Here is a 12121-nt window from a genome sequence, read left to right as displayed (position 1 = left end):
ATTAGTTACTGTAATTTAATTACTTTTCCCTTGAAAAAGTAAAGTAAGGGATTACTCTTATTTTTTCTGTAATTTAATTACAGTTACTTTTGATGTAATTAAACTAAATACTTTGTGTATTATATGTGTGTGCAATAGTGGAATTGACATCAAAATGCAAAGTCTAACTTTAAAATCTGTGCTTTAATGTATAATTCTCACATTTGTAATACTTTGGTCAGTTAATAATATACTTTATGTAGTTTAATATTATTTATTTGAATGAATAAAAAGAGCCCTTTCATGCCTATCCTTGAATCACTTAACTAACCAAGGTTGATGTAGGATATAGAAAGTAATTAGTAATAAGTAATTAAATACTTTTTGGAGAGAGTAATTTGTACAGTAATCTAATTACACTTTTGAATATGTAATTAGTAACTAGTAATTAATTACTTTTTGAGAGTAACTTACCCAACACTGCCTGTATGACTTTCTTTTGCAGAACACAAAAATGTACAGTATATATTTTGCAGGACGTTACCAAACGTTGACCTCCATTGACTTGTAAATGGACACAAAACCACAGAGACATTTCTCAAAATATCTTATTTTGTATGTTTCGGCACGAGGGTGAATAAATGATGACCCGGTATGTTTTTGTCAGGTGAACTATCCCATTAAAGGCTATTTGTAACATTTGGATTAGAGGTGTCGTTTGCATATGTGTCCACGTGGGGGCAGCACTGTTTTATGTTGCTCCGTTTGTCTGCAGTAAGCTACTGAAAATATTCTGGCCGCTAATCAAAACACGTGCCTTTTTTACGTTTAGTGTGTAATATTAAATGATTTTTAAACTAAGACTAAGATTAGACACTAAGATTTTCAAAAATGAAAGTTGTCTTTTTACATGTTAAAAAGGTGAACACGTCAGGTTCTTATAATTTGATCATTGTTGTCATATCTGTAAGTTTTTGTGTAGTGAACGCCATTTCATTCTGATTTAGACCTATGCGTCATGACGTCACGTACGTGATATGATGACAAAGGCAGAGGATTTATTTTTGGTGCGTTATAGCTGGGCCAGTGCTTTTTCCACACGTTTCTCAGTCAGATTAGAGCCTGTTTCCTCCTCATATTATGAGACTCTGAGCTTTGTAGACGAGCAGTGCTGATGGATTTGGAGTTTAAATGTAGAGTGACACTCTGTCATAGCTGTTATGAGAGAAAGTGAGAAATAAAGTGCTGTGACTTCTGTTTCTCTTTGATTGCTCGTGCCACACGATTATCTCTCGTCTCCGGCTGTCGCTCCTCCCGGCTCAGGGTTCCAGAGCTCTGACCGTTACAGCATGGCTGCAGTCTGATAAGACCATCCCTCTGCCATCACGACCCTGCCTGCCCTGAGAACTCTTCTCTACCAACAGATTTCATCTGTTCTGTTTCCTTTCTCATGACTTTACTCACAATTCCCACATTGAGTCTTAGTTTTTCTACAGTATGTTATTCTGTTGTTTTCTTTTAGGCTGTCCTCGCTCGGCCTGAGCCGGTTTAGCCATGTACGTGGCTGAGTTGTTGACAACGTTTGGTTTAACTTAGTCTGAGTCTCGCATAGCCAGACCTTCATACGTATCGCCGCTCTCTTTGGCCCGCCCAAGAAGCCATATGACTGACAGGTAAAGCAACCAATCACGTTTCGTTTTGTGCCGCGTCATGTTTAGAGGCGTGGGAATGTCCCCGCAGTAACAGACCGATGTACATTCACAAACGTGTCAAAAGTTAACAGTAACAACGATTATAAGTTTATGCCATGAACTTCGCATACTTTTAAGAATTGAGCGTTTAGTCGATCGTGATGAATTCTTATAGCAACCGTTGTTAACGCGACAGCTTACTTCTTAGATCAGTTGTTGTTTCCAAGCGGACCTTTAAAGAACGCGACACGCATGTCTCCCAGAAATCCTGTGAAATTCAACCAATCAGATGACGACTTCGAACGTGCTGAAGTGTTTCCAGAAAAGTGTGCCATATGCATCAGACGTTCAGCCAATGGATCGTGGGCATGACGGCTGAGGCTGAGACTAGGGCTGCGTCCGAAATCGCCTACTTCCATACTATATAGTAGGCGAAAATGAGTATGAGTCATGAATAGTATGTCCGAAACCTCAGTATGCAAAAAACAGTAGGCGAGAAATACCCGGATGGTCTACTACTTCCGCCGAGATTTGTGAGTGTGGATCGGATGGACACTTCTCTATCCCATGATGCCACGGGAGCTGAGCAACGGTCAAATTTCAAAAGTAAATCAAATAAATATAGCGGAAAACTTTAAGGCGGGCATCAATTTTTAATATAAGTGCCAATAAATGAATTTCTCGTGACTAAATTATGTTTTTATCAACTCTCACGTGTAGGCTGTTGTTACTACGTCATAGGTCAAAGAGCATACGGGTCACATGACCATAAAACATGGCGGACACGGTATGTCCGAAATGTATTCATACTACTCCCACTCATACTATATAGAGCGTACTGTTTTGACGGCCGATAGGTAGGTACTTATTCAAATTCAGTACGTGCTGTCACAGTATGCGATTTCGGACGCAGCCTAGGTTTAACTCCCCCACCCCTCATGTCTGGTATCTGTCAATCACTCAGTATCACTAGTTCACCATGGCATCATGTGACCCGCCATACGTTTCCTGCGTTAACAAACAAATCAACTCTCTTTGATGTTGTGCGAGAACATTGTTTAAAAAATATATCTGTGCCATCATTTATTGGTGTCTGTTTATTTTATACTCCAAATGAATGGGTCGCTCTTGTTATTAGTTTTTTATGACACATATCTGACATTCCCAACAGTACAGAGCATGTATAAAACAAAAATAAATGTAATACTCAAGGTTTGGTTTCAATACTCAAGCTTTCATTTGATTCCTACATCTCAGTTTTCTATGGACCTATACATAATCCTCCAAGTGTATTTAAATAATGATTGCCTCTTATCGTCTGTTCCACTCTAATCTGTGTGTTTCGGGCCGTGCTGTGTCATTCAAGTGACGCTTCACTTGTCTATCTGTGGGTTCTGTTCATCTCCAAACCCATAAAACTCTGGGACAGGCACTTTGTTTGAGAAACGCCAGTAGTTCAGTTAGATCTTAAAAGGCTTAAACGGTTCACACTCATCTGCAAACCAGCAGGTCTGTGTGCATGACTGCCAGTGTTAGCACAAAAATGTGACATGTAAATATACTTAATTTCCATATACTGTAGAAAGAAGAAAATAAATATTTCCTTTGCTTCTGTAACAAGCCTGCAGAAACTTAGTCAAACACAAAAGTCAATATTTTTCTTTCTTTTTTGTTTGACGTTCTTTCGCAAACCTTAGGATCTTAGACATTTACTTGTTACTGGAGGATTTGCTTGTTTTCTTTATTGAAAAATATTTCATATTTAAAATAAGTGGAAATTTGCAATGCACTTTAATAGTAGCCTACAAAAACACCTTGTTACATTTTTGAAAATATAGAAGAATTGTGTCAATGTACTTAAAGCTTTTTATGGTTGGTGCCATCTGTTTTTCCCTTTCTTCGAGATTAATAGAAAGTTCAATTCTTTATTGTCCAAGGTGATCATTTTCATTTTTGATAGTCCTCTGTGTGATAAGCTCATAGCTTCTGCTCTCGTCGGCTACTACTTTGCCTCAGGCAAGCGCTGTGTTTTGCATATGACTTATTTGCTAACCAAATCTCTCCCCCTTTATCTTTTCCCTCCCTTCTTTCTCTCCTTCTCCCATATGGCTCTGTCTGTATAATCTTTAAGGATCTTCCGACCTCTCAAGAACGTTCATACTTAACTATTAAGTGCGTGAAGTTTTTGTGTCATTTCGTTGTGCTGATGTGTTGATTCAGTGTGTGTGTGTGTTAATGTTGTTTATATATGCAGACTGATAAACACTAGGTCAAATTTCTCTTTCGCCTGCAGGCATTAACAGCTTTTGGCACCAGATCCAGTTTTTTATGATATTGGCTTGTCCAAAATATCAGAAACCATCTCGCATGTGCAAAGTTAGAGTTCATTCTAAAGAAACTGAACATGTGCAAATCCTACAGAGTGAGTTTGAAATATTGTCTTAGATTTGTGTAGTAGAAGTATTAAAGGGACAATTCACCCAAAAATAAAAAATCTGTCATCATTTACTAATCTGTATTAATTTCTTTGTTCTGATGAACACAGAGAAAGATATTTGGAAGAATGCTTACAGTATATCCAAACAGTTCTTGGACCCCATTGGCTACCATAGTAGGAACAATTACTTTATAATTTTTTGTTCTGTTGAACACAACAGAAGATATCTTAAAGAATGTAGGACAGCAAACAGTTCTGGGGCACTTTTGACTACCATTGTAATTTTTCCCACTATATGGTAGTCAATGGGGTCTAAGAACTGTTTGGTTACAAGCATTCGTCTAAATATCTTTCTCTGTGTTCATCAGAACAAAAAAATTATACAGATTTGGAACAACTAGAGAGTAATTCATTTTCATTTTTGGGAGAACTATCCCTTTAAACTGTAAAAGTACTTAAAGTAAAATATAAACATATACATATAAAATACATATATTTGTAAATTAATATTTCTTTAATAAACTTATGAATAATGCACTGCTGAAAATTGTAGCTGCCTTACATTTTTTAAGTACAAACAGTTTTTTTACATTACTTTAATTTATAAAACTAAATTCAATTTATGATTTTAAGTTACATAATCTCATCACTGGCCTAAATTTTAAAAAGTAAGTTTAAATGACTGGTCAAGCCAATTTGATTGTACTTTGATAGAATTTAACAGTGTGTATTTCAAAATGTAAAAAGAACGAATAAATAAAACTAAAATCTAAAAGGAAAGAAGGAGTGAGTGTCCAAATATTTGATTGGCGTGTATCTCTTGCATAAGCTCTTACTGTAGCCCCTGAGGCTAATTTGATTTTCCTATTTTTTAAATTAGTGCAAGGTTGTGTAAGAACAAAGCATTTTCAGATTTCATTCAGATTTGAAATCGTGTGAAAGCAGTGATCCATAAACACACACACATTCTGTAATAAAAGAGGAAGTGGAACTCTTCATTTACATGCATTTGCCCTTTATTTCCCCTTTTTTTCCCTTTGATTCTACAGTAAACTGACCCCACCTACTCATGTCAGTCCTGAAAACCTGTTTGCTCAGACAGCGTCAATTATCTAAATCTGATGCCAATTGGCTCGCTGAGCAAGCTTGTGATTTGCCGTTGGATATCCCGTCTTGTTCCAGGATGTACTTCTATAACTGTCCTGATTCAGTCACCGTTGCCCAGGGAATAAATATACACGTTAATTTGCATGGACACCACAGATTTGTTTACCAGCCGTACCCAGAACGCACCGTCCGCTTCTACCCTGATGCGGACACTGATTTCCCTTCCTAATATTCAGCACCTTTTATGTGTGTGGGGGGTTTTCGCAGGTGTGCAGGGGGAAGATGGGGAACAGGTCAGCGGTGGAAGTGATGACATTTCTGCTCAACCGTCAGCTTTTCTCTTAATCACTTCCTCTTATAATGGTTGAATTACAGCGCCTGCCCACGATGAACACGTTTCGCTATTGTGACAGATCAATGGCAGAGGTTGAATGTCGTTAGGGACCACGGGAGAAGTGTGTAATGTGTGTTTTATGGCACGTAGACTGATTGGATTTTCCTAACTGTCTCTTTTGTTTGAGATGGGCGGTGAGCGCGAGGCTGCGTCTGTAAGAATTTGTTTGGCAAAGCAGCTGGAACTCTACCGATGGGAGTGACCTCTGTGTCAGTAAATCTCTGTGCTTTTCTCAAATGCGACGTAGTCGACATGTTTGCACAACTAAGACCATTAAATCCCACAGTGACACGAAAAAGTTTTAAAATGCCGCAAACAATCTCGTTCGTGGTTTCATAGGCTGCCCGCGATGTCCGCGTGAAGTTTACAAACCTGCTAGGCGGGAGATTTGCATGTAGAGTTCCAGGTACCCATTTGAATGAGGCTTTATCTCCTGTCACACCAGAGATTTCACACAGCCTCTGGCGAAGTGCAGAACCTTCAGCAGGACCAACGGAACTGTGTATCCGGATCCTCGACAGGGCGGAGACACGTGAAGACAAACACGGCAAAGCCCTGTTTGCGGTCTCATTTTTCACTAAGCCCGGACTGATTTCTAACACATTTATGTGACCCTTCCCCCTTTTTCTGTATTTCACATCTAAATATAAAACTTATGAATTGTGGAACAAGCTCCTTACAACCACAGTAGTATTTATTTGGCAACCTTAAGATGAGTTTCTATAAATAGTACAAGAATTAAGATACTGTACAATCTTTTCACTTCAATTAAACGCGTTATTATAAAATGTATCTGATTTTACAGGCATTAAAATATACAGCACAGAAATTTGCTATTGGTAGTGACAAATAAATTTGATAATCTACACAACACAATCTCGTGGTTTTACATTACAAGGTGGCATCATCGTCACTGCTTTTTAATAGGGCTGTCAAACGATTAATCGCGATTAATCACATCCAGAATAAAAGTTTGTGTTTACATAATATATGTCTGTGTACTGTGCATAATAATTTTGTATTTATAAACGCATTTACATACATGTATATATTGTAGAAAAATATGAAGTAAAAAATGATAAACATTTAGATACAATTTAATTATAGGTAAATATAAATAAATATATGTTAATATTTCCTAATACGTGTATGCATTTCTAAATACAAAATTATTATGCACAGTACACAGACAAACAGTATATTATGTAAACACAAACTTTTCTTCTGGATGCGATTAATCGCGATTAATCATTTGACAGCACTACAACAATTGTTTTTACCTAAATAGGCCTACACCTAATATGAATATGACCGTGTAAAATAGTTATGAATTTCCTAGAGATCAGGCTGGTCAGGATATTTCTCACATTAAACTCTTTATTGGGATATAAAGTTTTTCTGATTTGTTGACAGCATGCTCACCCGTGTAGCCTACTTCTCACTTTCTCTCAGTAACCCCTGTTCTTACACTTTTAACAAAAGTGCATTTCTATGACAACAAAATTCATTGAGTGCACCCTCAATTGTCCATATTCAATCTTAATGTTTTCATGAATTTCCGAACAATTTGTTATGTATTGTATGGTGGCTCTGTGGCTCTTAACATGAGTCTTTAATTAAACGTATAATTTCACGTTCTTCACTTGTCTTTTTCCACGCCTTGGACAGCCGGTCTTCATTTTCTTCCTGTTGTCCATCACACCATCATTTCAGGCTGTGCTGGCTTTCGTGATGCCGGCGAAGATCTACCTTCCTCTGGAAGCCCTTGGAGCAGATGTCGCAGCCGAACGGCTTGAATCCGGTGTGTTTGCGACTGTGAGTGATAAGGTTGGAGCTCTGACTGAAGGCCTTACCGCACACCTGGCATTTGTGAGGCTTCTCACCTGTAAACAAACATAAATGACTTTAAAACAGTGCTGTCAAGAACAGAAAACTTAAGTGGGAAGTCTTTGCTTTGGTAAACTGCTTAAAGTATGGATTTGCGTGCCACCCAGATTTGTTCTGTTTTCCGATACAGGAGTGGCTGTTTGCTACGGCACGCATGCAAAGGGAACTTTCCAAGAGGCATCAGCAAAGCCGGAAGACCAGGTATGCAAATCAAGACAGTATTTGTTTAATCTTCTCTTCTTGATTTATCTGTAGCTGTGTCACTCTTGGAAACACACCCTAGAAAGCAAGCCAACCTAAGCGTCTAAAGTGTAGATTTATTCAGCAAACATGCCTGTACCTTGTAATGATTTGTATAGAATAAAGGCTTTGGACGCATTTCCACAAGATTTGTTCAGAATTAAAACTATATGTTTTATAAGATTTAAATGTATGGTTTTCTTTATTCTAGTATCTTCTCAATCATGTCAGTGTTGCTGTTGTCACCTGTGTGAATGTAGGTGTGTTTCTTCATATCAGATTTCTGGTGAAATCTCTTGCCGCAGTACTGGCAGGGGTACGGTCGCGTGTCCGAGTGGATCAGCAGGTGAGTGGACAGCGTTGAGGAGCGTTTGAAAGTCTTCCCGCACATCTTGCACTCGAAACTTCTTTCCTTTATACACAAAATGAAAACATGAACATTATTTCTCTCACTACTTAATTACATTCCTATAATGCCAGCTGACATCAAATAGCCCCTCCCACTATGTGATGTTAAAGATTTTTATCCATTATTCAGTGAGCTCTCTGTTCTTACCTGTGAGTGGACGTTCATGTGTTGCTCTAAGCTAACAGCATGGCCAAAGCTCTTCCTGCAGATGCTACAGCCGAAGGGACGCGTGCCACTGTGAGAACGTCTGACGTGAACCTCTAGACCATGAGGGGTGGAGAACACCTGGAGAAGAGTTATATTTAGTTTTGTCATATATTTCCAAATTCTGTGGATACTTTTGTCACTAAACGTTTAAATGGGTAAACACACGTAATGCATGTCTGAATACCTTATCACATGTAATGCAGTGGTATGTGTTTGATGTTGGTGAGTAGTGTGTGCTGCAATCCAGCGGCTGTGGAAGCTCAGAGCTCTGCTTCAGGTGAGCTCCATACAGACTGCTGGCGTGCTGGAGAAGCGACGGAGGGAAGCTCATCTGTCTGAAGTCATATGGGGAGGGAACGTGATCCCAGGCGTAAGAACTCTTGTAGTAGGGAGGGAATTCTGCCAGTTGAGGTTCTGTTGGTGGTAGAGACATGTTGATGATCATTTTGAATGTTATGTTGTGAACTTGCAGACGCAAGTTATAATGACATACTCACCAGATATAAAATAAGGGCGACTGATTGTGACCTCAGGGTGAGATGGTATCGGGCAGTCGAGTTCTCGCTCACACTTGATGAAGTCATACGGGTCTTTGTGGGATGGCCGGGAGGCGGTGTCTGGCTTGGGCTGCTCTGGGGATTTACGCTCCTTTGGTTCTGACGGGACTAATGCGGGGACTAAGAATTCAGAACAAAATCACAAAACTGAAAGACATGATGCATTGTTGCAGGTTGCATTAGATCACAAAATGAAGCTAGACCATCAAAATTGCATGCATGGCACAAAAGAAGATGTTTCGAGAAATTTATTTTTTGTGTTCCCAATGGAAGTCAGTGAGGTCCAATGTTGTTTGGTTATTAATGTTTTTCAAAATATCTTATTTTGCGTTCTGTAGATGAAAGAAAGTCATAGGTTTGACTAGTAAATGAAAGAATTTTCATTTTTGGGTATCCCTTTAAGCTGCTCTTTAGAATGTATTAAATTGTTTTAAATAACAATAAATTTAACGAATAAAGTAAGTGACATATTCAGAACTACTTTTCTGCTTACAAACAACTAGAAATTGAATTAAATTAAAAGAGAAAACCAAAAAATGTGTGTTTCTTGAAAGTTTTGCTTGTGCTGCCCTTCTTTAAATAGACTAGTAAAAAGTAACCTTTTGTTTTTCCACTGTAATGGCATTCATATATTTTAATATATTTAACTGTGTTCAAATAATGTTTAGGGCCAGAAACGTAAACTGTTCCTCACTAAAGGAAAACATATAAAGAATGTAAAAGACGTTTGATTTCAGTTCAATATGTGTGTGCATAAAAATACCTGGCAGCAGAATAATGATTTTCTTCTGCACGATTTAATTATATAATTATATAAGTTTCCCCAAATGAACCCTAATGGCCTGTGAGGAGTTATGAATGTTGGTCTCTTGTTTGTATGGGTCTAGTTTGCATATCCGTGACATCCACCCTAACCGTTCGACAAGCTTACGGACTTTAATGGAGTTGCGGCGAAAGAGCGGCTGTGTCAAAAACTATTGAGCTTCGGTCCTGAATCAAATAGCCTGCAGGCTGAAAACTCATAAACATCAGTCTGACAGGTGTTAAACAAATAATTTCCCAACATATTACAGAATTAGATATATACATTGTATAATGGAAATTATTATAAGAGACTCCGACATTTTTATTTTTATCTTGTGGATTGTTTGTAGCCTAAAAAAAGCTTTTGAGAGGCGAATTGTGAAATCTTGTTAACTTGGCTATTTGTCACATAATGAATTTCAGCACTGAAAATAAAAAATAAGCCTATAGGCTATAAATGGCACTTACTTGTCTTGGGTGCTGATTCTGGAAGTTTTTTCTGTTCACTTTGCTCCGTGTCAAAGGGTCGGTGCACATTGTATGATGAACACTTTTTGCTTTTCACCAAAAACGAACGTGGCATGATTATTCTGTAAAAACGATAAAAGATTGGTTAACTTTGTTGGTTAACATGCAGTGTCCACAGTAGCGAACGACAGAACTTAAAATAACAGAAACAATTGCTCTAATTCAGATGTTCCTGTAATGTACATTATGCGTAACGTGCCTAATTTAGGCGACACACGTTTAACTGATTTAAGAAACTTGTTTTCCTTTCTGATAAAGATCATTCATCATTTTCACAAATGACACTTCAAAACATTATGGCTAGACCCCTAGACAGGGATGTTCCACAATTTGCTGTAGCTTGTATTTTTGTTGTTTTCTATGTTCTTGTTATATCAAAAACTTTATTCTGCAAATAGGCTAGCCAATAATAATAATAATAATATTATTAATAATAAATGTGCTCTTTATAAAAATCTTTAAAACTTTCAAACGAATTTCTAACCTGGTTTTCATTTAAATAGCTTTACCTGATATCCGTAAGGTTGAGCTTTGGCTTGTATGAGAGGCAAACTTCGTGATGTGTAAAATCCGTTGTTTAGAAAGTTAAGCACTGCATCTCTGTGAGTTTGTTGCGTTGCGTTATGAACTCTCCTCCCTGATTTTCAATCCGATAATTCTGCGGTGGAATCTGACTGTGCTTTCAACCAATGAGAGACAGCGCACAGGTGCAACATTTGCCTACAAAAACTTTAGACTTTAAGATCCATGTTGGCAAAGTTCAAACAAATTGTAGAATTCAGAATTCTTTAAAAAAATATGTAAAAATATATGTTTGTGATTTAAAAATGCATAAATAGGTCTACCGTTGAGAGTTTACAAAGTTAAGTGGTTGGAGCAATCTGTTAGATGTTTAGCAAAATTCCTAAACTGTCCTACTGGGAGTTTCATCAACTCAACTCAATGACCTTAATTATTTATCACCTGCTGACGTAAAGGGTTTACCCCAAAATTATTTATTTAACCCAATGTAATTCCAAACCTGTATGACTTTCTTCTGCAGGACACAAAAGAAGATATAGCTAGTTTTGACAAACCTTGGTGACCATTGCCCCATTCATTTCTGTTGTATTGAGACAAAACCACTCAGACATTTCTCAAACTATCTTTTTTTCTGTTCTGTAGAGGGTGAATAAATAATGAGATAAATGTTATTATTTTCCCTTTAACAGCTAATGGGTTTTACACATAAGACCACTGGGATAAACGAACTCTTAAACGCTTAAAAGTACCCCTAAGAAATACACACCAAACCTGTAATGTTAGTAGCCTACCTCAGAATGTTTGCTTTGCTTTATTTGCACAGTTGTGTTTTGGTTGCAGCCTTAAGCGTTTAAATAAGATATTTGATTATTAAAAGCACAATTAGGTTAATACTTCTGTTGTTATAAACACAATAAAATTTGAGTCTATAAGATGCTGCATGTGTTGTCCAGGTGCTTTTTGATCCACTGCAAAAAAAATTACATTTAATGATTTATCGGGGATCACTTTTGCTATGGTTGTCTTTTTCCAGAACATTATTGAATCAAATGTATTTATGCCCCCGTGTGGATTGCTATTCAACTACAACGCACGGTTTCAGAAATCTTATTATCTAAAAAAAACTCATTAAAATGTGTTTAACTGCCTGTTTTTGAATAGTTAATTGTCCTTTTAGCAGATTTAACACAATTATACGTAGCTTTACAGTGCAAAACAGATTCTATGATGATAATTCTATGATGACGTAGTGCTGATAACTAGTATTTCCTAAACGGAAGTCGAGGCAGCAGAGTGGCGCAGCGGAAGCGTGCTGGGCCCATAACCCAGAGGTCGATGGATCGAAACCATCCTCTGCTA

The 12121-nt window shown here is 37.6% G+C and overlaps 1 protein-coding gene and 1 non-coding gene across 2 annotated transcripts; one reads left to right on the top strand and one right to left on the bottom strand.

Annotated features, from left to right (window-relative positions):
- Positions 1-6289: 6289 nt before the first annotated feature.
- Positions 6290-10871, bottom strand: gfi1b (growth factor independent 1B transcription repressor). Its single transcript, XM_057360515.1, has 7 exons — positions 10750-10871; positions 10181-10302; positions 8849-9028; positions 8536-8765; positions 8292-8429; positions 7982-8147; positions 6290-7491 (listed from the first exon to the last, which is right to left on the bottom strand). The coding sequence occupies exons 2-7, from the start codon at positions 10293-10295 to the stop codon at positions 7313-7315; spliced, it is 1008 nt and encodes a 335-aa protein (XP_057216498.1). The 5' UTR covers positions 10296-10302; positions 10750-10871; the 3' UTR covers positions 6290-7312.
- Positions 10872-12049: 1178 nt separating this feature from the next.
- Positions 12050-12121, top strand: trnam-cau (transfer RNA methionine (anticodon CAU)). Its single transcript has one exon. It is a non-coding gene; the product is annotated as a tRNA-Met (tRNA).

This window comes from Triplophysa rosa, linkage group LG19 (genome assembly GCF_024868665.1).
Source record: "Triplophysa rosa linkage group LG19, Trosa_1v2, whole genome shotgun sequence".
Lineage (NCBI taxonomy): Eukaryota > Metazoa > Chordata > Actinopteri > Cypriniformes > Nemacheilidae > Triplophysa > Triplophysa rosa.
This window is presented reverse-complemented; position numbering and strand designations above follow the sequence as displayed.

Coding starts and splice junctions, on each gene's coding strand:
- gfi1b (XM_057360515.1), bottom strand. CDS start 10,295: ATGCCACGTTCGTTTTTGGTGAAAAGCAAAAAGTGTTCATCATACAAT. Junction 8,766..8,848: donor TCGCCCTTATTTTATATCTG/GTGAGTATGTCA, acceptor TACCACCAACAG/AACCTCAACTGGCAGAATTC. Junction 7,492..7,981: donor ACACACCTACATTCACACAG/GTGACAACAGCA, acceptor GTTTGTTTACAG/GTGAGAAGCCTCACAAATGC.